Genomic DNA, 24,672 nt, shown 5'->3' on the forward strand with positions numbered 1-24,672 from the left:
CCTGGAAGACCTCTGCGAACCCCCAGAGGTACACGTACCCGACTGAGAACTACTGCAGTAGCTCAAGTGTACTAACTTGAGCTAACTACTCTAGTGAATACAAGACTTAGGACTGGATGTGCTCCCTCTCTGTCTGTCTGTCTGTTCTGCACTTTTGTCTCCCTGATGGAGGGCTCTCTTGGGACCAGGGGTCTGTTTCTGGGGAAAGTTGCTGCAGGACCCCTTCTGTACAGAGTCCTGGGGTCGCTGACTATGCCCTGGTCTACACTAGGAAATTAAGTCAGTATAACTATGTTGCTCAGGGGTGTAAAAAATCCACACCCTTGAGCGATGCAATTAAACTGACCAAACCCCCAGTGTAGACAGCGCTAGGTTGACAGGAGAATTCTCCCCTCAATCTAGCTACAAGCTTTTGGGGAAGTGCCACTGCCAATGGGAGAACTCTTCCCATTGGCATAGGTAGTGTCTTCGCTGAAATCCTGCCACATTTTAAGTGTAGACAAGCCCTATGTAGGATTCACTGGCAGGCTGGCTCCACTAGAATCAGGATGCCAGAGAACTGGTGCACAGGAGTCAGCACGGAGATCAGTGCCCTTGTGCAGATAACCTGTATCTCCAGCAGATGTCGGGGATCTGTGAAGTTTGGGGTGAATTTTCTCTCCGTCTGCAAAGGGGGTAGGCATATAACTCTCATACACCTTGATTTGGATAAAAACTCCATGAAGGGAACCAAACTGTATTTTACCTCCTGTAGGATCTCCACCTCCACCATGTCTCACATATTCACAAACAGGTCTTTTTGCAGGAAAGTAAACTTTGGTTCCATGTTTGTAAAATGCCAAGAACATTGTTAATGCTCATGACATAGCTGGGATCCAGATCTCTGGTCTTAACGCACAACACTTTATGTCTTATAGTAACTATTAAAATTACTCTCAAATGTTTCCTTTTCAATAGATGTTCATTAAAGTGTGACTGATCAGAAAAGTGGCTGCATAAAAATGGAAACTTCTTACTCAACAGATTTGTTCCTTGTGTGTACTGGCAATAGTCATATCTGTTTAGATGTGTTACATAACTTCCTTGTACTCCTGTTGGCTCTGCAGAGCCAACATATAGCTCTGAGAGGTGAGCTGGATTATATCCTGGCTCATGGATCAACAGTAAAATTATTCCAATTTAAGAACCTTTATTGCTACTGATGATGCTTAATTCAGAGATTCCAGTCTGAGTTTGCAGTTCAGGTAATTAGAAAAAGATTGTTTTATTTGTAAACTGAACAAATTTGCTATGAAATTAATAAACAATGAACCTCATGCTGCCATTTTATAGTCATTTTTTCAGAGTATAATTGCAGGTTATATATGCTGTTGCATATAGCTCAAATGCTATATTGAGTTCATAAAGCAATGAAACCCCCTGTGCTGTCTAAAATTTATGTAGTTATTTACTACTGTAACTTCCTGCTTCGGTGAATAGTGTTGGTAAACTACAGAAACAGGATGCTGGAGTATTTTTAATGAATTCTTATCAGAGGCAAGCCCCATATGACTCATGTTATAGAAATGTACCACATACTCTTGATATTAAGTAACTTCTGCAAAGAAACTGAAGTTACATACAGACTCCAAAATCAGAAGAGATTATGTGGACTATCAGTGCTTGCCTGTGGAGGTTGCTAGCTTGTTTGATAGCAATCCATTGGCTAATTAATTAACAATGCAGACAGATTTCTGTCTAGTTCTTCTATTTATGATTTAGGGGACTTTTAAAGGAGGAAAGTGGGGGCTCCTCAGTGCTCTGTCAGGAATGTGTAAGACTAAGGGGAGTAAAGATAGAAGAACTGTACCCCTTTTTTCTTATTTTCCTAAAAATTGTGCAGGTCTCTCCTGTTGCTCATGACATCCAGGAGAATACAAGCCTAATCACTTGTTGATAAATTAGTCTCAATTTGCATAATTTTGTATCCAGACAGCTTCATCAAAGTTTAAGAATATCTGATGTAAGAGCATATTGTGGAGATGATCCCAGATTAAATTGTATTCTCTCTACATTTGGGAAAGCTGATTATCATGTCCTTGTTTCAGTAAGAGTGAAAGAAGGAAATGCAGAGAGCTAATAGGTTGTGGCTTCAAACATACTGCAGCACACAGAAATATTCAGCCTGAGAGATGATCATGAATTGAGACACACCATTTTTACTCTGTGTGTTGAGGCCATCATGGCACTCGCTGACGTGGCTGATTTTGAAACTGAAAACAGTTAGCTTTCAGAACTTTGTCCCTTTAACACACAATTTGTGTTGGCAGTGAGACCTCTAAGCAAGCAGCACGCTACCTGGTTCAACATAAAACCTGACAGTCAATAGTCTCAAGGTGACGCAGCTGATAATACTCTCCCCTGTGGGCCAGATGGTCGTTCAAGTTCCACATCATGACAGGGACCCAGATTTGCAGTTCAGTTTTAGGACACACTGCATCACCTTCTTCCTATTTCTGCCCTTTGCCAAATGAAAATTAAAGTTTCTCTGGCATGTTTCACTAACAGTATAGGATAACCCTAATGTCCTGGTTGATGGTACAATACCTCCCTCTGCAAAACAGATTCCAACATTCAAATCTAGAGCATTAACTATTGTTGAAAAGCATGCAGGTTGTGTAAGCAAACAGAGCAGTCACAGCACTGCTAGTACTTAACTAATAATTTGGATACCAGCAATATGAAAAAGTTATAAATAAATATATTTTTGATCTATTTAACTATATTTATGTATTTAATATACACAATGGCACTCACATGATCAGTTTCTGTTATGGAGTATCTGAATCTGTTAATCAGACTACCCATACTTTGGGTTTACCGAAAATGTTTTGACTTGAAAGTTGGACAATAAGTGAAGAGCTTTTGTCTGACTGTGTCTTCTAAAACCTTTGGAGAACCACACTGGAAATGGATAACTATAGTTTTATTTATTTTAGTTCATATATATTAAAATCACCTAATCCCCACACTAGCTGTTATCATAATTTCTAAAACAACAGTCCATACTAAATAAGACTATCAATTAATCGTAGTTAACTCATGCGATTAACTCAAAAAATTAATTGTGATTTTAAAAATTAATCATGATTAATCACAGTTTTAATCACACTGTTAAACAATGGAATACTAATTGAAATGTATTAAATATTTTGGATGTTTTTCTACATTTTCAAATATATTGATTTCAATTACAACACAGAATACAAAGCGTACAGTGCTCACTGTATATTATTTTTATTACAAATATTTGCACTGTAAAAATGATAAACAAAAGAAATAGTATTTTTCAGTTCACTTCATACAAGTACTGTAGTGCAATCTCTTTATCGTGAAAGTGCAACTTACAAATATAGATTTTGTTACAAAACTGCCTTCAAAAACAAAACAATGTAAAACTTTAGAGCCTACAAGTCCACTCAGTCCTACTTCTTGTTCAGCCAATTGCTAAGACAAACAAGTTTGTTTACATTTACAGGAGATAATGCTGCCCGCTTCTTATTTACAGTATCCCTTGAAAGTGAGAACACTCATTCGGATGGCATTTTTGTAGTCCACATTGCAAAGTTTTACATTCCAGATATGCTAAACATTTATATGCCCCTTCATGCTTTGGCCATCATTCCAGAGGACATGCTTCCATGCTGATGACTCTCATTAAAAAAATAACGTGTTAATTAAATTTGTGACTGAACTCCTTGGGGGAAAATTGTATTTCTCCTACTCTGTGTTTTATCTGCGTTCTGCAGTATATTTAATGTTATAGCAATCTCGGATGATGACCCAGCATGTTGTTCATTTTAAGAACACTTTCACTGAAGATTTGACAAAAAATGCAAAGAAGGTACTAATGGGACATTTCTAAAGATAACTACAGCACTGGACCCAAGGTTTAAGAATCTGAAGTACCTTCCAAAATCTGAGAGGGACAGCGTGTGGAGCATGCTTTCAGAAGTCTTAAAAGAGTAACACTCTGATGCAGAAACTACGTAACCCGAATCACTAAAAAAGAAAAACAATCTTCTGCTGGTAGCATCTGACTCAGATGATGAAAATGAACATGTGTTGGTCTGCACTGCTTTGGATTGTTATTGAGCAGAATCCATCATCAGCATGGATGCATATCCTCGGGAATGGTAGTTGAACCATAACAGGACATATGACTCTTTAGCACATCTGGCACATAAATATCTTGCAACGCTGGCTACAACAGTGCCATGTAAACACATGTTCTCACTTTCAGGTGGCATTATAAACAAGAAGCAGGCAGCATTGTCTCCTGCACATGTAAACAAACTTGTTTGTCTCAGCGATTGGCTGAACAAGAAGTAGGACTGAGCAGACTTGTAGTCTCTAAAGTTTTACATTGTGTTATTTTTGAATGCAGTTTTTTTGTGTGTGTAATTCTACATTTGTAAGTTCAACTTTCATGATAAAGAGACTGCACTACAGTACTTGTATTAAGTGAATTAAAAAACTCTTATTTTTAGTGCAAATATTTATAATAAAAATAAATATAAAATGAGCATTGTATACTTTGTATTCTGTGTTGAAATTGAAATCAATATATTTGAAAATATGGAAAACATTCAAAAATATTTAAATAAATGGTATTCTAATATTGTTTAACAGTGTGATTAATCGTGATTACTTTTTTTAATCGCTTGATAGCCCTAATATAAAAATCTAGCAGCAAATCCCAATTTACAGCAAAGTCGTGATCTTAATGTTCTTCTGAACAACAAAAGACTTTAAAAGGGAGCTTAACACTAGAAAAGGAATTTGAGGTTGCATTGTTTCCACGGGTTCACATTATTTTCATATAAAAGTGCCATGGCATATTGTTTTTGACAGTGGCATGCTCTTGCCCTTCACTGGTGGAACCAAATACCAACAATCTACTTTATTTCTTTTCCCCTGGAGGGTCCCTATTGGATGTCCCCAAACACTTAGCAATTTTCTTCATGCCTTTTCTTCTACCCCTTGATGCCCTGCATTGCCAATTACTATATTTCTGGCCCAGAATGACTCAGCAAAAATCAACTTTAAAGCAACTATGCCAAATTAGAGAAGCTGATGTTGAATGTAACGCAGCCCCCAGGCTGAGTACACTCATATCCTGAGCATTAAGTGGTTGCCTAGTACCATGATAATCTTGAAATGGGGAATCCCTGTAACAGTACCTTTGCCCATATTGGTAGTCCATGCATAATATGGCTTTATTAACACAGTACCAGGAAGAGACATTGGCTATCTGGAGCAAAAAATGTGAGTTGTCCCTTTTGATCCCCAATCTATGAGATACTGGTAGTTTCTTTGTAGACTAGGAAGATATAATACATAACCCACCCTTACAAATGGAAAATAGTTGTCCAGAGTACAGTGATCAGAAGGGAAAATGTGGTCTGGTCCCCAAATGAAGAAGCAGATAGTATCCTTCATTTGACTGGATGCCAGAGCGCTTTACCTAAAAATAGATTTCTTTTTCAGCGTCAGAAATTCAGCTGTGACGTACACAAAATAATGATTACTCAGCTGTTTGGCAATCAGAAGAGGTATTAATGTCAGTGAATATGATGTATAGTAGGTATTTGAACTGAGAGGGTGAGTCATGATATGCTAATTAGAGATGGTGATGCAGAGTTGAAACTGGGTGTGCGTCCTTGCTTCTCCACCCAGTGTAACCCTGTATTGCTTGTGAAGCAAAGGGCATGATCCTGCAAATACTTACACATGTAACTTTACTTACACAAGTTGTTTAATTGACTTAAGTAGGGCTAGATTTCTGAGTAAAGTTATTCGTTTGAGTAAGTATTTGTAGCACTCAGACTAAAGTCTGCCAATGAACATCATAAATATAATAATATCTCGTCCTGCCACAAATACCAAAAGTTTCTCTTGATATTTTATCAGTTCAGTGTTGTCAACTCTGTGATTTTATTACATGTATCTTTTGTTACTTGGTGTTTTTCTTGAAGCTACAGTTATCAGAGTCATGAGAATCTCAGCTTTCATTTTAAAAAAGCATGGTTGCATAGAAAAGCTGGAAAATATGAACCCTAAAGGCTCAAAAGACAGTAGGAAAATAGAGAACTAAAAACAAATAATTTTCTCTATAAAGTCATGAATCATGACTTTTTGGGGCCAGGCTCACATTTTTTTTTAAACACTTCATGTTGACAATATAGAATCATAGAACTCGTAAGGACCTCGAGGTGTGATCTTGTCCAGTCCCCTGCATTCATGGAAGGATTAAGTATTGTCTAGAAGACCATCACTGACAGGTATTTGTCTAATCTGCTCTTAAAAATCTCCAGTGATGGAGATTCCACAACGTCCCTAGGCAGTTTTTTCCAGTGCTCAACTACCCAGACAGTTAGGAAGTTTTTTCTTAATGTTTGCTTTGCTTCTTGTTCTATCCTCAGAGTTAAGAAGAACATTTTTTCCCTCAACCTTGTAACAACCTTTTAATCATAGACTATCAGGGTTGGAAGGGACCTCAGGAGGTCATCTAGTCCAACCCCCTGCTCAATGCAGGACCAATCCCCAACTAAATCCCTAAATGGCTCCCTCAAAGGTTGAACTCACAACCCTGTGTTTAGCAAGCCAATGCTCAAACCACTGAGCTATCCCTCCCCCCTATTTTCTCCCCTCTCAGTCTTCTCTTCTCCAGACGAAACTAACCCAATGTTTTCAGTCTTCCCTCATAGGTCATATTTTCTAGACCTTTAATCATTTTTGTTGCTGTTCTCTGGACTTTCTGCAATTTGTCCACATCTTTCTTGAAATGTGGTGCCCAGAACTGGACACAATACTCCAATTGTCAGTTGCTTCTAGGCTTTGCTATCAAATAAGAAATGGCCAGTTGCAAGTGATTGTGTATTGTTATCTAAATATTAAGACAGAATAATTGTTTTACAGAGATGGCTAGAAACATCAAACCAATAATATATTCCCTTTCAAGAGAAGAAAAGACTACATTCTTGTTCACACTATTTACTAGAATTTTCCAGCCAACCTTTTGATGACTGTTATAAGTCTATAACAGGGAAAAAAGGGAACCTTAAGATCTAGTGTAATTGCACCATGAACAGTTATGGCACTTACAAATAATTGTTTACTTTAGTTAATTTTTTTTTTAACTCCAGGCACTTTAAAAAGGTGAAACAAATGTTTAATACAAAAGTTAATACATTAGTTACAGATTTTTAAAATAGCTATAATATAATCTACACCAGTGCTTCTCAAAGCCGGTCCGCTGCTTATGCAGGGAAAGCCCCTGGCAGTCCAGGCCGGTTTGTTTACCTGCCGCGACTGCAGGTTTGGCCAATCGCGGCTCCCACTTGCCGTGGTTTGCCACTCCAGGCCAATGGGGGCTGCAGGAAGGGCGGCCAGCACATCCCTCTGTAGCGGCGAACCGCGACCAGTGGGAGCCGCGACCAGCCGAACCTGCGGATGCAGCAGGTAAACAAACCAGCCCGGACCACCCGGGGCTTTCCCTGAACAAGCGGTGGTCCGACTTTGAGAAGCACTGATCTACACTATAATATAGCAACCAGCCACAACATAATATTTGCCAAACAAAACCAAAAATAGTAATAATGCATCACAGAAGTCAGTTTCTTGAAGAGACAGTCTGGGTTGGTTAGTTCACTCTGAGATTCAGTTCTTTTTCCTGTTGGGGTGTTCCTGACATAGGGGAATGAGCATGTGTGTGACTGTGATACAGAATGTGAAAGGTAGTAAATTCTTTCTGTCTAATCATTGCAACATTCTTTCTCTCTTTCCCAAGATAGAAAAAAGGACAAACAGACAAATGAATATTCCTACGTAAAAGCTAATGATGGTTGCCTGACTACTAATCACTGTAAGAGCCGCACCAGCCCTGCTGGAGGCACAGCTGTAGCAGGTTAGCAAATGGAAACCTTACGCACAGGAAACAGGATAACACCCCAAACCTTACAAATAATAAGCCTAATATTTTAGATCAAGATCCTAATATCTTTATTGGCAGTAACCTTTATTATGGAGTTTTGGTTGGTTGATTTTTGTTCCTTTCTTCAAAATAGGGAGAATTAACAAGTTCTGATTTCTTTTACCCTGACTGGTCTGCAGCACCCTTTTCTTTATGAACTGACCCAGCTGTTTGGTCTGTATGGCAAATATCCAATCAGATCGGGCCAGAGTAGTTTACAGAGACATAGTGCTAAGAAAGAGAAGCAGGATGAACACATCAAGCTGACCAGGACTTACAAATTAATTAAACTGGCTACCCTTTTAGTCCAGCTATAGCACAATATATATCCTACAAAGGAATCTAAATTCAAGACTCAAGGTTGGTCAGTCACCTCCAGGCCAGTAGAAGCTTGGAATGCTGCAAAAGTGATATGCTCAGTAAATGGGCTGAAGAAGCATTTTAAATCACTCTATTTCAACCTTCCTGATAGCTTTGGGAGTAAGTGATGATAGTCCACCTAGAGTAAGATTTATTATAAATTGTGGATGGGAAATGTCTACTAGATGGAGCTGGTCAGAAAAAAATTTCTGTGGAAAATTCAGATTTTTTGTTCCGGAGGATAATGGGGCTGAAAAATTAATGTTCCAATTAAAAACAATTAACAGAAAATGTTTAGCCAGTCCTACTACTAGATAACTGAATCTGCAAGTACAGGATGTGGTCTCTGGGACTGAATTGGAGCTGTTCTGTAATAATCCATGAATACTGTATGTTGACATGGTTATTGGGATGTTTACTGACTGAATATATTGGTGTAGTTTAATAGGGGATTGTAAGGAAAAACAAGCAGGAGGAAAAAGAATAGCTCAAGATAAGCCACTTCTCCACAAAAACTTGAGAGTTGAGATGCTGTGAGAAGAGGAAAAGGTCCCTGAACCCAGGAGATCAAAAGAAGCAAGGTACGTTTAAGAGGAAATACTCTCTTTAGAGGGGTGGTGTTGTTTGGGGAAACTAGAGTGGGACACAGGGCACCCATTGGGGTGTCTGAAGAAGTACCATTACCATCAAGGGATCTTTAGGTAAAATAGACATGTGTGTGTGGGCAGTTTGTTGCTTTAAAATCCTCTCCCTAAATGCTTTGTTCATACTGTAAAATAAATAATACTTTGGTTTAAGAAAGTTTCGTCAACAAATGAAGATTAAGGTAGCACAAACAAACAAAACAGAAGCCTCAGAGCTAAGAGAGGTTCTGAGAACCCTTCATAGAACAAAATATTAATTAAGCAAGAATGCTAGTTTAGCATTAGTAGGCTGGGAGAAGCAGGATTAAGTTTATACCTGTTAGTAGTAAAAGGACACTGTCCATATGTAAGATATATCAGTTTCTCTCAAATGATGCAAATAAGTTGCTTTCTGTGGTAATGACAAAAGAGTTGCCAAAAATCAGAAACCCCACAAATTTTGACGTAGGGTGTAAACTGATCTATATTAAAAGTTTCACTGTTTGTATAGTAAACTTGTTCTTAAAATGATTAAAGACCTTTGATGGGTATCAGGAGATCTGATCTTTATTCCTAGCTTTGTCAGACTTCCTGGGTGTTCTTGGGCAAGTTCCTGAAGCAATCTGTGCATTAAAATAAGGAAAAATACTTCCGCACTTCAAAAAGATAGTGTGAGGCTAAATTCATTGTTTGAAAAGTGCTTTGAGATCCATTCATGAAAGGTGGTATTGAATAGAAAATAAATGTTTCTATTTGCTCCACTGTCTTGAGATTTTAAGTCAGCTGTTTAATTAAGTGGTTTTCTGATGTTAATACAAAGGAAGTATCTTTGAAAGATATCCTTGGTGCATGCACCAACAAAATTTGTAAAACAGTCCTTAAAGCCTTAGAAGAAAAAAGTACTGTGTAAAATACACTTTACTTTAAACATTTCAGGATAAGCCTAAGGCCACAAACAAACAATGCAATCGCCAGTTCAGTTGTATAGAGTCCTCTAGGGCTCTATTCAGGCTGATGAAATTTGATTTCCACACTTCAGGCCATATATACAGCCACAGGGTTTCCATGGCTTGACTGCTTTAGAGCCTAATCCTGTTCCAGAATCTAAAAGGGGTTTTTATTTGTAATGATTTTGTGGAACTGAGGCTCTGATCTTTGACAGTATTATCTACCAATGCATAACAGGAAGTATTGTTTCCTCGCTTACATTTATATACACCTGTTGAGGACTGAAGGCTTTATACTTTCAGCCAAACCGTTAAAGTTGACAGTTTTTCAAAAATTTGTTTGTTGGACTAATCTAAACTCCTCAAAAAATCTAGAGTAGATGGGTGGAAGCGCCATTGTAATAACAGCTCATTCCAAACCTAGATACCCAGCCAAAAATGTATAATTCAGGTTTTGTTTGAGCTGCATTTCTAACCTAGTTTTAGAGCAGTAGCCGTGTTAGTCTGTATCAGCAAAAATGAGGAGTCCTTATGGCACCGTAGACACTAGAGACTAACAAATTTATTTGGGCATAAGCTTTCATGGGTTTTAGCCCACGAAAGCTTACGCCCAAATAAATTTGTTAGTCTCTAAGGTGCCACAAGGACTCCTTGTTGTTTTTAACCCTAGTTTTGTAACCTCAAACTTCTTTTGACATAAGTGGAAGTCTTGGGTGCATAAAAGATATCTTATCTGGTCCATCAAAATGTACCGTGGACAAAGTGAAGGCAAACTGATCAGACTTCTTTCTTTCTAGTTTTGAAACAATGGACAAGACTTTGATTTAACCGTAAATCTGAAGTAACAAATTAAAACTATGCCTATTTATATTTAAAGTAAACTGTATTTTTCCTTTTACTTGAGTCTTACATCAGTGCAACACCATTGATTTCTGGGGAGTTCTCCTAATTTACACCAGTGTAACTCAAAGGAAAATCAGTTCCATTTTTTTAAAGTTTGCCTAAAGAACATATATTTCCTTAAGAAGGTTGAGAGCTAACTGAAACACTGAGATAAATCAGGCACTACTGTAATGCATTTATTTTTATTTAACTTGTAAAAAATACTGCCTGTCTTATTTGTAACCTTTCTTCAAGTTCTTAAGCTTCATTTTCTAGCAGTCTTGATTTAAAGTACAGCCCATGAGATAACCAGATGTGCAATACTGTAGAAAAGTTGCTGGAGAACTAAGCACATCTAATACAAGCCACACCAAAAAAACAAACCAAAGGGCAATCACTTACCAGTGACTTCAGTGACGCTTTTCAAATTAGAACAGCAAACAGGATTTGAGCCAAAGTTTGTTTGTCTGTCTAGCTACTTGTATGGCAGTATGAGCATCCCCATGGTGCTAGAACAGGGGTGGGCAAACTTTTTGGCCCAAGAAACACATCTGGGTATGGAAATTGTATAGTGGGCCATGAATGCTCACGAAATTTGGGGTTGTGGTGCCGGGGGGCAGGGAGAATGGGGGGATGGCTCCAGCTGGGGGTGCAGGCTCTGGGATGCAAGAGGAGGCTCCAGGCTGGGACTGAGGGATTCGGAGGGCGGAATGGGGATCAGGGCTGGAGCAGGGGGTTGGGCATGGGAAGGGGTCAGGGGTGCAGGCTCCGGGCAGTGCTTACCTCAAGCAGCTCCCAGAAGTAGTGACATGTTCCCCCCACTCTGGCTCCTACGCGGAGGTGCAGCCAGGCACCTCTACATACTGCCCCTCCAGCTCCCATTGGCCGCGGTTGCCAGCCAATGGGAGCTGCGGGAGCTGTATGGAGCCATGGCACGTGCGTAGCGGGGCAAGCCCCCAATCCCACTCCTCGGCTGGAGCACTGGAGCGGGGCAAGGCCCGGACCCCACTCTCTGGCAGGAACTCGAGGGCCTGATTAAAACATCTGATGGGCCAGATGCGGCCCCCAGGCCGTAGTTTCCCATGCCTGTGCTAGAAGATTCACCTGAAACATTACTATAATGTCAGTCTTGAGTCTCTCCTGAGCAAAAACCACCAATCCTATCTAATCTGGAACTTTAGTGATATGGAGATGAACTACTACAGACAAAAGCTCTTTCACGCCACATGGCAGAGCAAGGTTCCTGCACCTCCTAAAGCCAATCTAGTCCAAATGGTGGTTGTAAATGCACTGTAGAGGGCATTTCTGCATGTGATGTGTGTACAGCTGTACTAGGGGGGCCACAAGGTGGTTAACATGCCAGTTTTTAGACAGAGCCTTAATTTGTTTAAAATATGGCTACAGCCTTAGACCCTGATTTTACACTGAGCACCACAGTGATGCATCCCTGCATCCATGCCCCCGCATTGAAGTTAGTGAAGCTCCACAGAGAGACAGGGGTTTCTCCACAAAGAGGAGGTGAGGGGAGTGGGTGGATGGGATTTAATAACTATAAACTGAATCATAGCTGCTTGAAGATGCCATCAAAGTTAATAGGAGCCAGCATCTTACAGGATTGAATCCTCAGTGACATTTTAATATTAGAACCTCTGCTATGTAAAAGTAATGAAGGTGTGGATCACTGCCTAAACCACCTACTCTCTTTAAAAAGTAGTTATAGAGATGTGCATTAGATATTCCAGTATGAAGCCATTGATGAGTGTCTTATTTCCAGTCAGATGCAACATACATACATAACAAAATTAGAACAAATATTAAAATGTGGATAAGCAGTTGTAGTGGACATGCAATGGGGAAAGAGCTTTGAGATTTTACATTAATGCACACAGTGACAGTGTATTCTATTATTTTAAAAGAAAAACAGCACAAGAGCTGAAGTGTTCATGCTGAGCCCTGTGAGGAAGTTGATGTTCACATTAAAATTCACATTAAAGTCCATGGGGAATTTTGCCTTGCCAGGGAGCTTGGTCAGAATAGGCAGCATCAGAACTTTCTGAAGAGGCATCAGATGAAACCTATATACATGGGAGCACTCTAAAGAACTCTCAAAGTAAAAGGTGCCCTAAGTTCAATATGTAATTTAATACCCAGAAAGAGCTTTGCTTAGTTTTGAGCACTGGTCCTAACTGTCAAGTCTTTGGCAAGCTAAAAATGCTCAGCTCTAATCTAAATCCCCTATCACATTTCCTTTGCAGTTCCTGGGCCAGCTCCCTTTATCGGTTGCTTTTAATTAGAGTTAACTCAGCTTTAAACCAGATCATCTATATGTAAGGAAATAGCTCACAACATTTTGAAAAGAGTAAACAGAGAAGTAAATAAGTTAGACCATAACCAGTATTCATGAAATGTAGACTCTAAATGAATTAACAGACTGCAGGTACTATCTGAAGTAACATTAATAACAACTGTGGTTTAATATTTAAGATAGGGGGAGTCTTGGAGACCCTCCAGATGTTTTCAATGCCCTATCCTCTGCACTGGTGGTAAAAGCAGGAAGATATGCAGGGTTGGAGGCACTAGTACTGGGTTAACAAAAGTGCAAGTGTCACCAGGTCCATACTGGGAAGGGGCCTATTATAGACCCCAGGCAGTCCAGCACTAGGTCTTGCTGCCTGAGCGGCTCACAGCCAGCAGATCCTGCTCGCCTACAGGGAGCTTGCCACCCAGCAGCCAAGCTTCACCATGTTGGGCTGGGCAGGGCTGCTGGCTGCAGGGCCAGCAGGCTCTCAGTTGTGTCCCAGGAACCTGCCCCATTCCCCAGTGTGGCTCCAATTCCGAGCAGTCTCTGCTGCCCAGCACCTGCAGGGCCCCCAGCTGCCTCCCCAGGGGGCCAAGTTGGCTGGGACCTGTGCAGAGGCTGGTCTGCTCTTGGCCAGTGGGGGGGAAGGAAGAACTGGTGGGGAGGCAGGTCCCACCAGGCAAGTGGATCCTGCTCCAGTCTGGCTGATCTGCACTGCTCCTGAGGGACCAGAGCAATGCGAAACCTGCCCCGCCCAGAGACCAGCCCTGAAGCACTGCTGGCTCAGCCCAGCAGACAGTCACCTCCTAGTTAGGTGGGGGGAGCAGGGGACAGGGTGTGGAGGAGTGGGTCTCTGAGGAGTCTGTAGAGGGGCACCGGGCAGTGAGGGGGTAGGGGATGCTGGATACTGGAGGAAGTTTGTATGTTTTGGGTGCTGGGCAGTGGAAGGCCGGTGGGGAATGCTGGAAGTCTGTGTGTGTTGGGGTGCGGCAGTGGGGGATCTGTCGATCCTTCCCCTGTGCAGTCGTGGGAGGGGGTACAGATGTGCAGGGCGTTGTGCAGTTAGGGGGGTTCTAGGCATGGGGTCAATAGGGGTCTCAGCAGTGGGGCATGTTGTCTGGGGGGGATCTCCAGGCAGGGGGGTGCTGGGCATAGTGGTCGGGGGGGGATCTCTGGGCAGGGGGTGGAAGGGCACTAAGGGGTGTGGAGAGCACTGTGACAGTGCAGGCTGCTCCCGAGGGGAAGGGGCACGCTGGCAACGCAGCAGGCCAGCCCAGTGTGCCTCGGTGGCTGCCGGTTTGTAATGTGACTTCGCACTGGGCTGGGCATTTGTGTCATGCTCCATTGCCCCCAGCTGGCGCCTCGCTCCAGGGACCCCGCCCCTCCACACCAGGCCCCACTGCTTCCATGGGAGCCCACAAATATGTTTGGCCCTGGGCCCTCAAAAGGTTAATCAATCTGGCCCGGGGCGGGGGGGGGCACTTGCCGCAGACCTTTACAGTCAGTCTGATTTACAGTAAAAAGCGGGCACTGGTGTGTAGGGAGACAAGACATCCCATATTCGGGGCTTTGTCTTATATAGGCAACTATCCTCCCCCACCCCCCAAAAGTGTCCTGATTGTTCGCACTTGCTAGTCACCCTTTTGGTGCGGGAGAGGCTGAGCCTGGGGCAGGAGACCCTGGGGGAGGAGGAGGCTCCCGTCCCGCCAGCAGAAGCTGTGTGGGAGAAGGCCGGCCCCAGCCACCTGCGTCTGCCGCTGGCCCCGCTCTCTGGGTCCGTCTGGCTGGACACCTCAGCAGCGGCTGTCTCGTGCCAGCGGGCTCGGGCTAAGAGGCTATTTAACTGCGCTGCCGCTCTCCCGCCTAAGGTGCCACAAGTCCTCCTGTTCTCCCTCCCACCTCGCAAGCTCGGGGTCCCCGCGGAGCGGCCCGCCCTTACCTTTCGGAAATAGCCGCGCGCCGCCCCGCAGCCCCGGGGCACCAAGGTGTCCGTCATGTCCCGCCCGCTGTGCCGCGCTCGCCCAGCAGTGTGAGCGGAGCGGTGCCCGGCCTGAGTGAGTCCCGTCCCGCAGCCCAGCTCCACCCCCCGCACGGGGCGGGGCGGCTGAGTCAGGCCGCGAGACCTCCGCCGCACCTCCCTGCCCCGGGTGTGCTGAGGTGGGGGGGCCGCGACAAGCCACTTTTCCCTGCCCTCCGCTTGATCTCCCCAGGCGCGGGATTCGCCCTGCCCCGGGCTGTCCGAGTGGTGCCCTGAGGGCGGGACGCGGGGTGGGGGGAGGCATGGAGGCCGTGGGCGGCCTGCTCATTTCGTTACCCCCTGATTTCCTTCGCTGCGACTTTCTGCTCGTGCCCTTGTGCCGCCACACCTACCCCGGGCGCGTTGTGTGCACGCAGGCTTTAGGGAACGGGCAGCACAAGTGCCCTCACCCAAAGCCTCCCTCCCGCTTGATTAACAGGGCAGCGCCCAGCCCGCTGCCTCGTTGTACTGGACCGGTGGGTGCTGTTTGCCTCCTTCCCCTCTTCCCCTAGTAAGAAGCAGGTTCCTGTGATTCTGTTTAGTAACATTCTGCCCCCACTCTCCACCTGCCTTATGGCAGGCACCCAGCCTGCTGCTGTCTGGACAGCTCTGCTGTTAAACGAATAATCTGTGGTGATAGCATATTATTATGTGGCCTCAGAAGACTTTATTCATGTTTGATGTACTTCCCCTGGTGCATTTTCCTTCTCATGCAATCGTGTTCAATACCAGGCTTGAAAGCTTGCAGGTGCATCTGTTTCATCAGCTCGCGTAGTTGGAGACAATGCCTTCCATTTGCCTGGAAATTGTCCCTGCAGGGCGCACTCTCCCTCTGGCGCCGGGAGCTGCTGCCTTTGTTTTCAAATACACATTGTCATACCAGTCTTCCTGAGGCCGTTTACTTCCCCTGATTTCTCTGTATTTGCAGCTTTCAAACTCAAGAGATAATATGGTCACCATGGCTCATTACTCTTCTCCATGAGTGATTCATTCTTCAGCGCTTGGGGGAGTATTTACAAAATGCTGGTCAAGATAATTAATAGCAGGAAAGAATTACTGTATGTGCTGTGCACTTACAGCACTCTGTTGTTTTCCTGTTAAAGCCCATTATACAGCAAAATAATACAAATGATAATTCAGCAGCTAGGGGGGCAGGAACTGTTTTTATTTTTTCTTGTACAATCAGGCTCCATTATTTATTATTGTTAGCTATTTAGATTAATGTATTAGTTTTAGTACACCTTTGGAAATGGTTACACATTACACTTTTAAAAACAAATTCTTCCCAAATCGATATAATAAACTGTAACCTACTTCTCAGCCCTTTATCACCCAGAGGCAGCAGAAATCGGGGAACAATTTTGACAAAATCTGTGTTACTCAAGGAGCCTAGTTCTGCAGGCTTCAGACTAAAGTCCTCTTAAGTCAATGACAAAAAAAATAAGTAAACAATGCAATATTGGACCCAAAATATTTGAGAGCGTTTTCCTCAAAATTGCACAAATCTGCAGCGCTTTAAATTAAAACCTCTCATCCTTCAAAAAAGGTTCCCTTGTACAACTGGTTTTGTAGGTATTTTTGTTAGTCGTACAAAGAAGTTTAAATATTAGATACCAAAATAATGTGCTCATTACTGCACAGTCCTGACCTAAAGAGACCTGTGGAAATGTACTGATTAAAGATGCAATATATCAAAATACTTTATAATTAACTTTCCTTTAGTAGAAGTGAGTGTTTGTGTTTCTTGTTTTTTTCCAGCAAATGCTCTGTAAGTTTAAAGTGTCTGGTAGCCATAGTCTTCAGAAAGAGGACAGAAAATCTGTGGAGGCAACTCCCCATTATCTGGAGAAAATATCTTTGGCCTTCTCTCTTCTTTTACTGCGGTTGCATTTTTTTAAGATACCAATGTTTGTAGAGTTATTTATGAGTTGTAGTCTGAAAGGCTGCACATCTATTCTGTTCCCGTGGAACTGAGATATGTGAGGCCTGGTACACACTACAGCGTTAAATCGATTCAAACAGCGTTAAAATGATTTAACGCTGTACCCGTCCACACTACAAGGCACTTAAAATCGATTTTAAGGGGTCTTAAAATCGATTTCTGTACTCTGCTCAACGAGAGGAGTAACCCTAAAATCAATATTACTATATCGATTTAGGGTTAGTGTGGACGGAAATCGAAGTTATTGGTCCCATTCTTTTACTGAGCTACCCAGAGTGCACCGCTCCGGAAATCGATGGTAGCCTGGGACCATGGACGCACACCACGTAAGTAATGTGCCCTAGTGTGGACGCGTAAAATCGATTTTATAAAACCTGTTTTATAAAATCGATTTTATTAATTTCGATTTTACTCTGTAGTGTGGACGTGGCCTTAGAAACAGCAGCTCAGAAATTTGGATCTAAGGGCCCGATCCTGCCCCTGTTTAAATCCATCAGAATTTTGCCGTAATTTCAATATATGAATTGCAACTACCTTTCGCTAATCTGTCAGTTGTAGGTCCCATCCAAGTCAAAAGCAAAGCCAGACCCAGCTGTTTTATCTTTTTAACTGTCTTTGCTGCTTTTAAAATGTGTGTGACTTCCAGAAGCACTTTCCATTCAATTGACTGACTACTACTGGAATATGACAAACTTATATGATGAATATAACTAATATAGTAATTTTCAATCTCTGAGCTCTGCGAGTCTTTTGAGTCTGCATTCCTTGTGGACACATTTGAAAAGTGCACCTTTGGAGAATCACCCATCACACTTTCTCAACAAAAGAGGGAAAAGAGAAAGCAAAGCCTGTATCAAAGGCAGTCATAAAATAATGGTGATGAGATGTGTGGGAATTATTTTTAGAAGTTTGTCGTAGTATTACATCAGTACATGATGATACTGTGTCATAACAATGCAGTATCAATATACAAAGATTGCAGCATAATCAGGATAATCCTTCCTGTGGCTTTTGTGAGACACCATTCATTGACAAAATGACTTTCTAGTTCTTCAAGGCTGGGGATCACTGTTTTAATATGTTGTCCAGTGGATAGTAAAGCTGAGCAAATAATGGATTTTTCAGTTTTGAGTTTCCTGACCCAAAAATCCAAAAAAGTGTCAGTTAAATTTGAACTGAAATCTTTTTTTCACTGATTTTTTGTTGAAACAAACTCAGAAAAAAAATTGTTTTGAGTTGACGCCAGTGGTATCGGTCAGGAAATTTTTAGCAGTACATTTCAGAATCAGGATCAGGAAGTTGGTGAAACATTCACGCAGAGGAGATTGGAAATAGATATTAATTATAAACCAGCTTTGATTCTTTTAAATCTGAGGGACTTTCACCCCATTCTCACTGCCCTGCATATTTCCTACCGGGCACTTTTATTTACACTAGATTAGACTACTTTAAAATGACCCCTGACACTGATAACGGCTACTTGACCATAATAACATACTATATGTGTAGGGTTTGATCATATATTCCTTACATAAATCGATGGGAGTTTTATCTACATAAAGAGTACATAATCAAGCCCTTAGCAACTTTTCTCCCCAAGAACATGCAACATGTTGATTGTATCATTTCAGTAGCTATAGTTGAGCTGTGTAATCACTGGGTAGGAAAGCTCCATGCCCGTGGAATGTAAATCACAAGTTTGTACTTTCCAAGAGCTGATTTACTCTCAGACAGTCACATTTCTGATCTTTCTTGGAACCAGATGGCCAAGCATCCCTCATCTATTACCAGCTACACATTATTATATCTGTTTCCTTGCTATTAGAAATCTTAGGTAGACATGGACCCAAGCCACAAACTCTGCAGGGTTCCAAATAAGTAGTGATCGGGGTTGTGGGTTTGCTCCATTATAAAAATAGGAGCAAGAGTAAAGTATGGATCTGTCCTCAAAGTTTGGGGTGTATGGATGTAGGATCCTGGTTCAAGGCCACTTCTATTATTAGGAGAGAGAGACTATAGCAAACTGCGACACTTGACATTGGGCTTTCTTTGCCAAAACAACATTTCTTTGCTACTCACAGGTTTGGCTCTAAAGAAACATTTGGTATCTTTTGGTTAAAATAAAAATAGAAAGCACTGAATCTAGCTCTGAATCAAAATAAATATTCCCCTTTGTCTCTTTAAAGATCACTGTACTAGTTGATTTTCTTTATGTTTACAGACGAACCCACCACTTAATCAAAACAAAGTCTACATGAAAAACAGGCACAAAATTGCAAAGTTTTAAAACAAAGGGCCCAAACCTGGTCACACTGAAGTCTATGTAATGGGACCAGGATTTGGGCAACATCACCACAGACACAAAATCCTATGTGCGTTACATATAGTAGGTCAAATTTTCTTCTGTGACGTTGGTGTCACCCAATAGCCCAATGTGTTCTTTCTGAACATCTGCCCCATGAATAAGTGAAGCTCTAGCCTTTGCTTTCTGGGCTGGGTACCTTCCTGTTCAATCATCTTAGGCCTGGTCTACACTGGGGGCAGATGTCAATCTAAGCCAGTGGTTCCCCAACTGGGGTTTGCGAACCCCTGGGGGTTTGCTCCGAATATTACAGGGGGTTCTCCAGGAAAATTTCACTAATGGTGGACAGAGGACCCTGGGATTGGAGGCAGCAGGTGGGACCCAGTTCCAGGGAAGACAGCCCGAGTGGGCCCCAGGGAGAGCAGGGATGGGCAGTTGGGGCTGTCAGCCTGAGCCCTGCCCCTTTCAGCAAGGGAGCCGGCAGCTCAAACCCCAGCACTCCACGTGGGACTGACAGCCCCAGGGAGAGCGGGGCCAGGCAATTGGGGCCAGCAGCCTGAACCCCAGTGCTCTGAGCGGGGCTGGCAGCCCGAGCCCCAGGAAGAGCTGGACTGGGCAGTTGGGGCCGGCAGCCTGAACTCTGGCGGTCAGCGGAACCTGCAGCCCGAGCTCAGTGGACCGGAGTGGTCAACGGGGTCACCCAGCAGGAGCCCCACGGAATGCAGAGCTGGCAGCCCAGGCCCTGGCACGGGGCCATTAGCCTGAGCCCTGTGGTTGGCAGGGCAGCAGCTGAGACCCCAGATGCACAGGTGGCAGCTCAGACCCCTGTCCTTGTCAGACAGGGGAAGTTGGCATCGAGGGCAGAGTGAGCAGGGGCCATGCTGCACGTAGGGGACGGTCGAAGCTAATTTGTCCCTCACACAGGGAACCCTTGTGGTGGAAGTAAAGCTGTTTGTGATCAAAACCAGTCGGAAGCACATTGTAGCCGGCATAGCAGTGTTCAGGTGCCTCAGTAATGGTAACTTTCTCTGGAGTGCTGTTTTGCTTCAGTGAGGCTTGAGTGAATCTTCTCATTTTCTAGTTTGTTGGTTGTTAGCAGTCTGTGTTACCAGACCTGAGACTTTATCTTTCTCCAGTGGTTCCGGACTTCCAAGAGCTATGCAGAGCAAAGCAAGTGCATTCATCACACTGAGGAACTTTAAACTTAAATCCCTGGAAATATTCATTTTTAGGAGGGGGTTCACGAGATTTCACAATTTCATAAAAGGGGTTCACAGGCTGTTAAAGTTTGGGAACCACTGATATAAGTTATGCAACTTCAGCTACGTGAATAATGTAACTGAAGTCAATGTACTTAGGGTACGTCTACACTACAGGATTATTCTAATTTTACATAAACCGGTTTTGTAAAACAGATTGTGTAAAGTCGAATGCATGCGGCCACACAAAGCATAATACTTCGGTGGTGTGCATCCATGTACCGAGGCTAGCGTCGATTTCTGGAGCGTTGCACTGTGGGTAGCTATCCCGTAGCTATCCCATAGTTCCTGCAGTTGCCCCCGCCCATTGGAATTCTGGGTTGAGATCCCAATGCATGATGGTGCAAAAACAGTGTCGCGGGTGATTCTGGGTAAAGGTTGTCACTCCATTCCTTCCTCCGTGAAAGCAACTGCAGACAATCATTTCGCGCCCTTTTTCCCTGGATTGCCCTGGCAGACTCCATTGCATGGCAACCCTGGAGCCTGTTTTGCCTTTTGTCACTGTCACCGTATGTGTACTGGATGCCGCTGACAGAGGCGGTACTGCAGTGCTACACAGCAGCATTTATTTGCCTTTGCAAGGTAGCAGAGACCGTTACCAGTCGTTCTGTACCATCTGCTATGTCACTGTAAATTGGCGATGAGATGACAGTTATCAGTCATTCTGTACCATCTGCTGCTGTCAAGGGTGCTCCTGGCTGACCTTCACTAAGGTCGGCCCGGGGCGCAAAGACAAAAATGGGCATGACCCCCCGGGTCATTTCCTCCTTTATGTTGTATCTAAAAATAGAGTCAGTCCTGCCTAGAATATGGGGCAAGTGTACTAGAGAACCAGTGTATCAGAGAACCAGAGAGCACAGCCGCTCCGTGTCAGATCCCACAGAAATGATGAGATGCATGCCATTCTAGGGGGTGTCCGTGCAACAACTCCATCCATTGCTTCCCTCCTTCCCCAAACCTTCTGGGCTACCATTGCAGGGTCCCCCTTTTTGTGTGATGAAGTAATAAAGAATGCAGGAATAAGCAACACTGACTTTTTAGTGAGATAAAATGAGGTGGAGGCAGCCTCCAGCTGCTATGAAGCCAGGCAGGACATTAAACGGTGGAGGGGAGAGGAGCGCAGCATCCCGCTGCTATGATAGTCCAGGCAGTACAGAATCTTTTCTTTAGACATGAAAGGGGGCGGGCTAATGGAGTTCAGCCCCAAGTTGCTATGATGAGGACGGTTACCAGCCGTTCTGTACCCTCTGCCGGGAATAACTGGGATTTTTTTTCCTATTTTTACCCAGGTGCCCCCGGCCAACCTCACCTGAGGCCAGCCAGGAGCACTCACGGGCTGATGATGAGGACGGTTACCAGTCCTACTGCATTGTACCGTCTGCCACCGGGGAAAGGAGGGGAGAGGATGCTGCTGTTCATTGCCCCAGCACCATGTCTACCAGCAGCATGCAGTAGATGTACGGTGACATTGAAAAAAGTCAACAAATGATTTTTTTCCCTTTTCTTTCACGGGGGGGAGGCGGAGTAAATTGACGAGATATACCCTGAACCACCCCGGACAACGTGTTTGACCCTACAGGCATTGGGAGCTCAGCCAAGAATGCAAATGCTTTTCAGAGACTGCGGGGACTGTGGGATAGCTGGAGTCCTCAGTCCCCCCTCCCTTCCTCCATGAGCGTCCATTTGATTCTTTGGCTTTCCGTTATGGTTATCACACAGCACTGTGCTGTGGACTCTGCATCATAGCCTGGAGATTTTTTTCAAATGCTTTGGCATTTCGTCTTCTGTAATGGAGCTCTGATAGAACAGATTTGTCTCCCCATACAGTGGTTAGATCCAGTATCTCCCGTACAGTCCATGCTGGAGCTCTTTTTGGATTTGGGACTGCATCGCCACCCATGCTGATCAGAGCTCCACGCTGGGCAAACAGGAAATGCAATTCAAAAGTTCGCGGGGCTTTTCCTGTCTACCTGGCCAGTGCATCCGAGTTCAGATCGCTTTCCAGAGCGGTCACAGTGGTGCACTGTGGGATACTGCCCGGAGGCCAATACCATCGATTTGCGGCCACACTAACCCTAATTCGATATGGTAATACCAATTTTAGCACTACTCCTCTCGTCAGGGAGTACAGAAACCAGTTTAAAAAGCCCTTTAAATATTCATGAAGTTAGCTAGCTAAAAACATAAAGGGCCTCATTGTGTGGACGGGTGCAGCTTTAAATTGGTTTAATGCTGCTAAAATCGGTATAAACGCGTAGTGTAGACCAGGCCTTAAACCTACTTACTGCAGTGTCTTCACTGCGGTAAGTCGACTGCTGATGCTCCCCTGTCGACTCCACCTCTGCCTCTCGTTCCAGTGGAGTATCGGAGTCGACAGGAGAGTATTCAGCAGTCAATTTATCATGTCTTCACTAGATGCGATAAACTGACCCCTGCTGGATCGATCATTCTGGAGGTAAGTGTAGACATGCCCTTAGTTAATCTCAATTAACTTTACAGGAGTAGTTAACAGTTAATGAGTTACAGTTAGTGAGGTAATTACTGTAAATTACCACTTTAAATGGATCACAGCATTAAACACATTACAATCCATGACAATAAATGCTTATAATAAACTGTTAACATATTTACAAACACGCTCCTAAATTGATTTTTCTCTAACCAAAAAAGATATTGAATCAGTTAAATTTCAGTATGGATACTAATGCAATTTAATTATAAACCCCCCTGGTGCCTTTTGGTGAACTGTGCTTTATTATTCCTATAAAATACCAGTGAGATTAAAGCACTTAAAAGAAGACAACTTGGTCTAAAAGTCTGCGATCCCTCTTCCATTGCAGTCAAGAGCAAATGTCTCATTTGTCATAGTTCAGGGAAACTGCACCTGTTTTCTGCTTCAGTGGTCCATGAAGGGCACACACTTTAGGCTCCCAAGTCTTCAGCCATCACCTCTCTTGCATGGAGACCTGTGCCTCTCTTCCTCCTGACCAAGTTTTTCTAGGCTGTACAGTTCCCTGCCTATACTGTGTTATTCCTTCTTTCCTAATAACAGCTGCTATTTTTCATTAAGGCAGCAGCATACAAACAGAAGCACAATAAAATGGGACCATGTGGAGATGGAGGCATGGACTAGCCAATGCTGTTTTTCATGGCACATTGGCAGAGTGACCATATGTCCCATTGTGGCTGGGACATTCTGCTTTTTAAGTCCTGTCCTGCACATCCTGCCTTTTTTGTCAGAACTTGGCATTTGTCCTGTTGGCAAGAGCAAATGAGACAAATACCCAGTTTTGCAAAAAACGTGGGGCGTGCTTCCCTAACGGGGGTGCAGAGGAACATTTTGGGGAATAAGCAATAATGCCAGCCCCTCATGGTAGGGCTTGGGTGAGCGACTCGGACCAGCCTCACGTGGAGTAGGGGGGTTCGGGTGATCAGCTAGGGTTAGCCTCACACAATGTCCCATTTTCACTTTGAGAAATATGGTCACCCTACACACTGGGCTATTGACTTGAAATTTTTCTTGACCTTTATTGAAGTTTATTGACACTACAAATGTGAGCAGACCAGCTGCCATAAGATGGTTCAAACGTGTGCAAACAAGACAAAATATAAACCCTTGTCACAAATAAGGAAAATGTACATCATCACTGTATCCATGGCCAGTGGGTGAGCCGTAGGTTTGGGGATGCCAGCCCCACCCCTTCCACACACACCCAGAGCTCAGCCACCCTTTCCCCACCCCCCCGTGGCTGCTGGCCCTGCCCCAGGCTAGTGCCCATAGCCACCCCTCACCCCGGACCCGGAATGTCAGGAGGCCGGGCAGCGTGGCCTCAGTGCCCGCCACCACTGGGGCCATGATGAGGGGAAGAGCTGCCTGCAGAGCATGGGAAGCAGGAAGGGACCTGGGGGCAGAGTGTGGGCGGGGCCACACCTGGCTGTTTGGGGAGGCTTAGCCTCCCCAGCCTATGATACCCACCACTCATGACTGTATCAGTTCTCTTCCCCTATACTAGAGCAGGTGTAGAAT

The 24,672-nt window shown here is 43.7% G+C and overlaps 1 protein-coding gene across 1 annotated transcript in view; it reads right to left on the reverse strand.

The window, feature by feature from the left end:
• RHPN2 (rhophilin Rho GTPase binding protein 2) overlaps positions 1-15,176 on the reverse strand; it is a 48,174-nt gene extending 32,998 nt beyond the window's left edge. The window contains exon 1 of the mRNA XM_030581858.1: positions 15,065-15,176. Coding sequence (XP_030437718.1) covers positions 15,065-15,121 — 57 coding nt within the window. The 5' untranslated portion in view covers positions 15,122-15,176. The remainder of the gene's footprint in view (positions 1-15,064) is intronic.
• Positions 15,177-24,672: the final 9,496 nt, after the last annotated feature.

This window comes from Gopherus evgoodei, chromosome 12 (assembly GCF_007399415.2).
Source record: "Gopherus evgoodei ecotype Sinaloan lineage chromosome 12, rGopEvg1_v1.p, whole genome shotgun sequence".
In the NCBI taxonomy this organism is placed as follows: domain Eukaryota; kingdom Metazoa; phylum Chordata; order Testudines; family Testudinidae; genus Gopherus; species Gopherus evgoodei.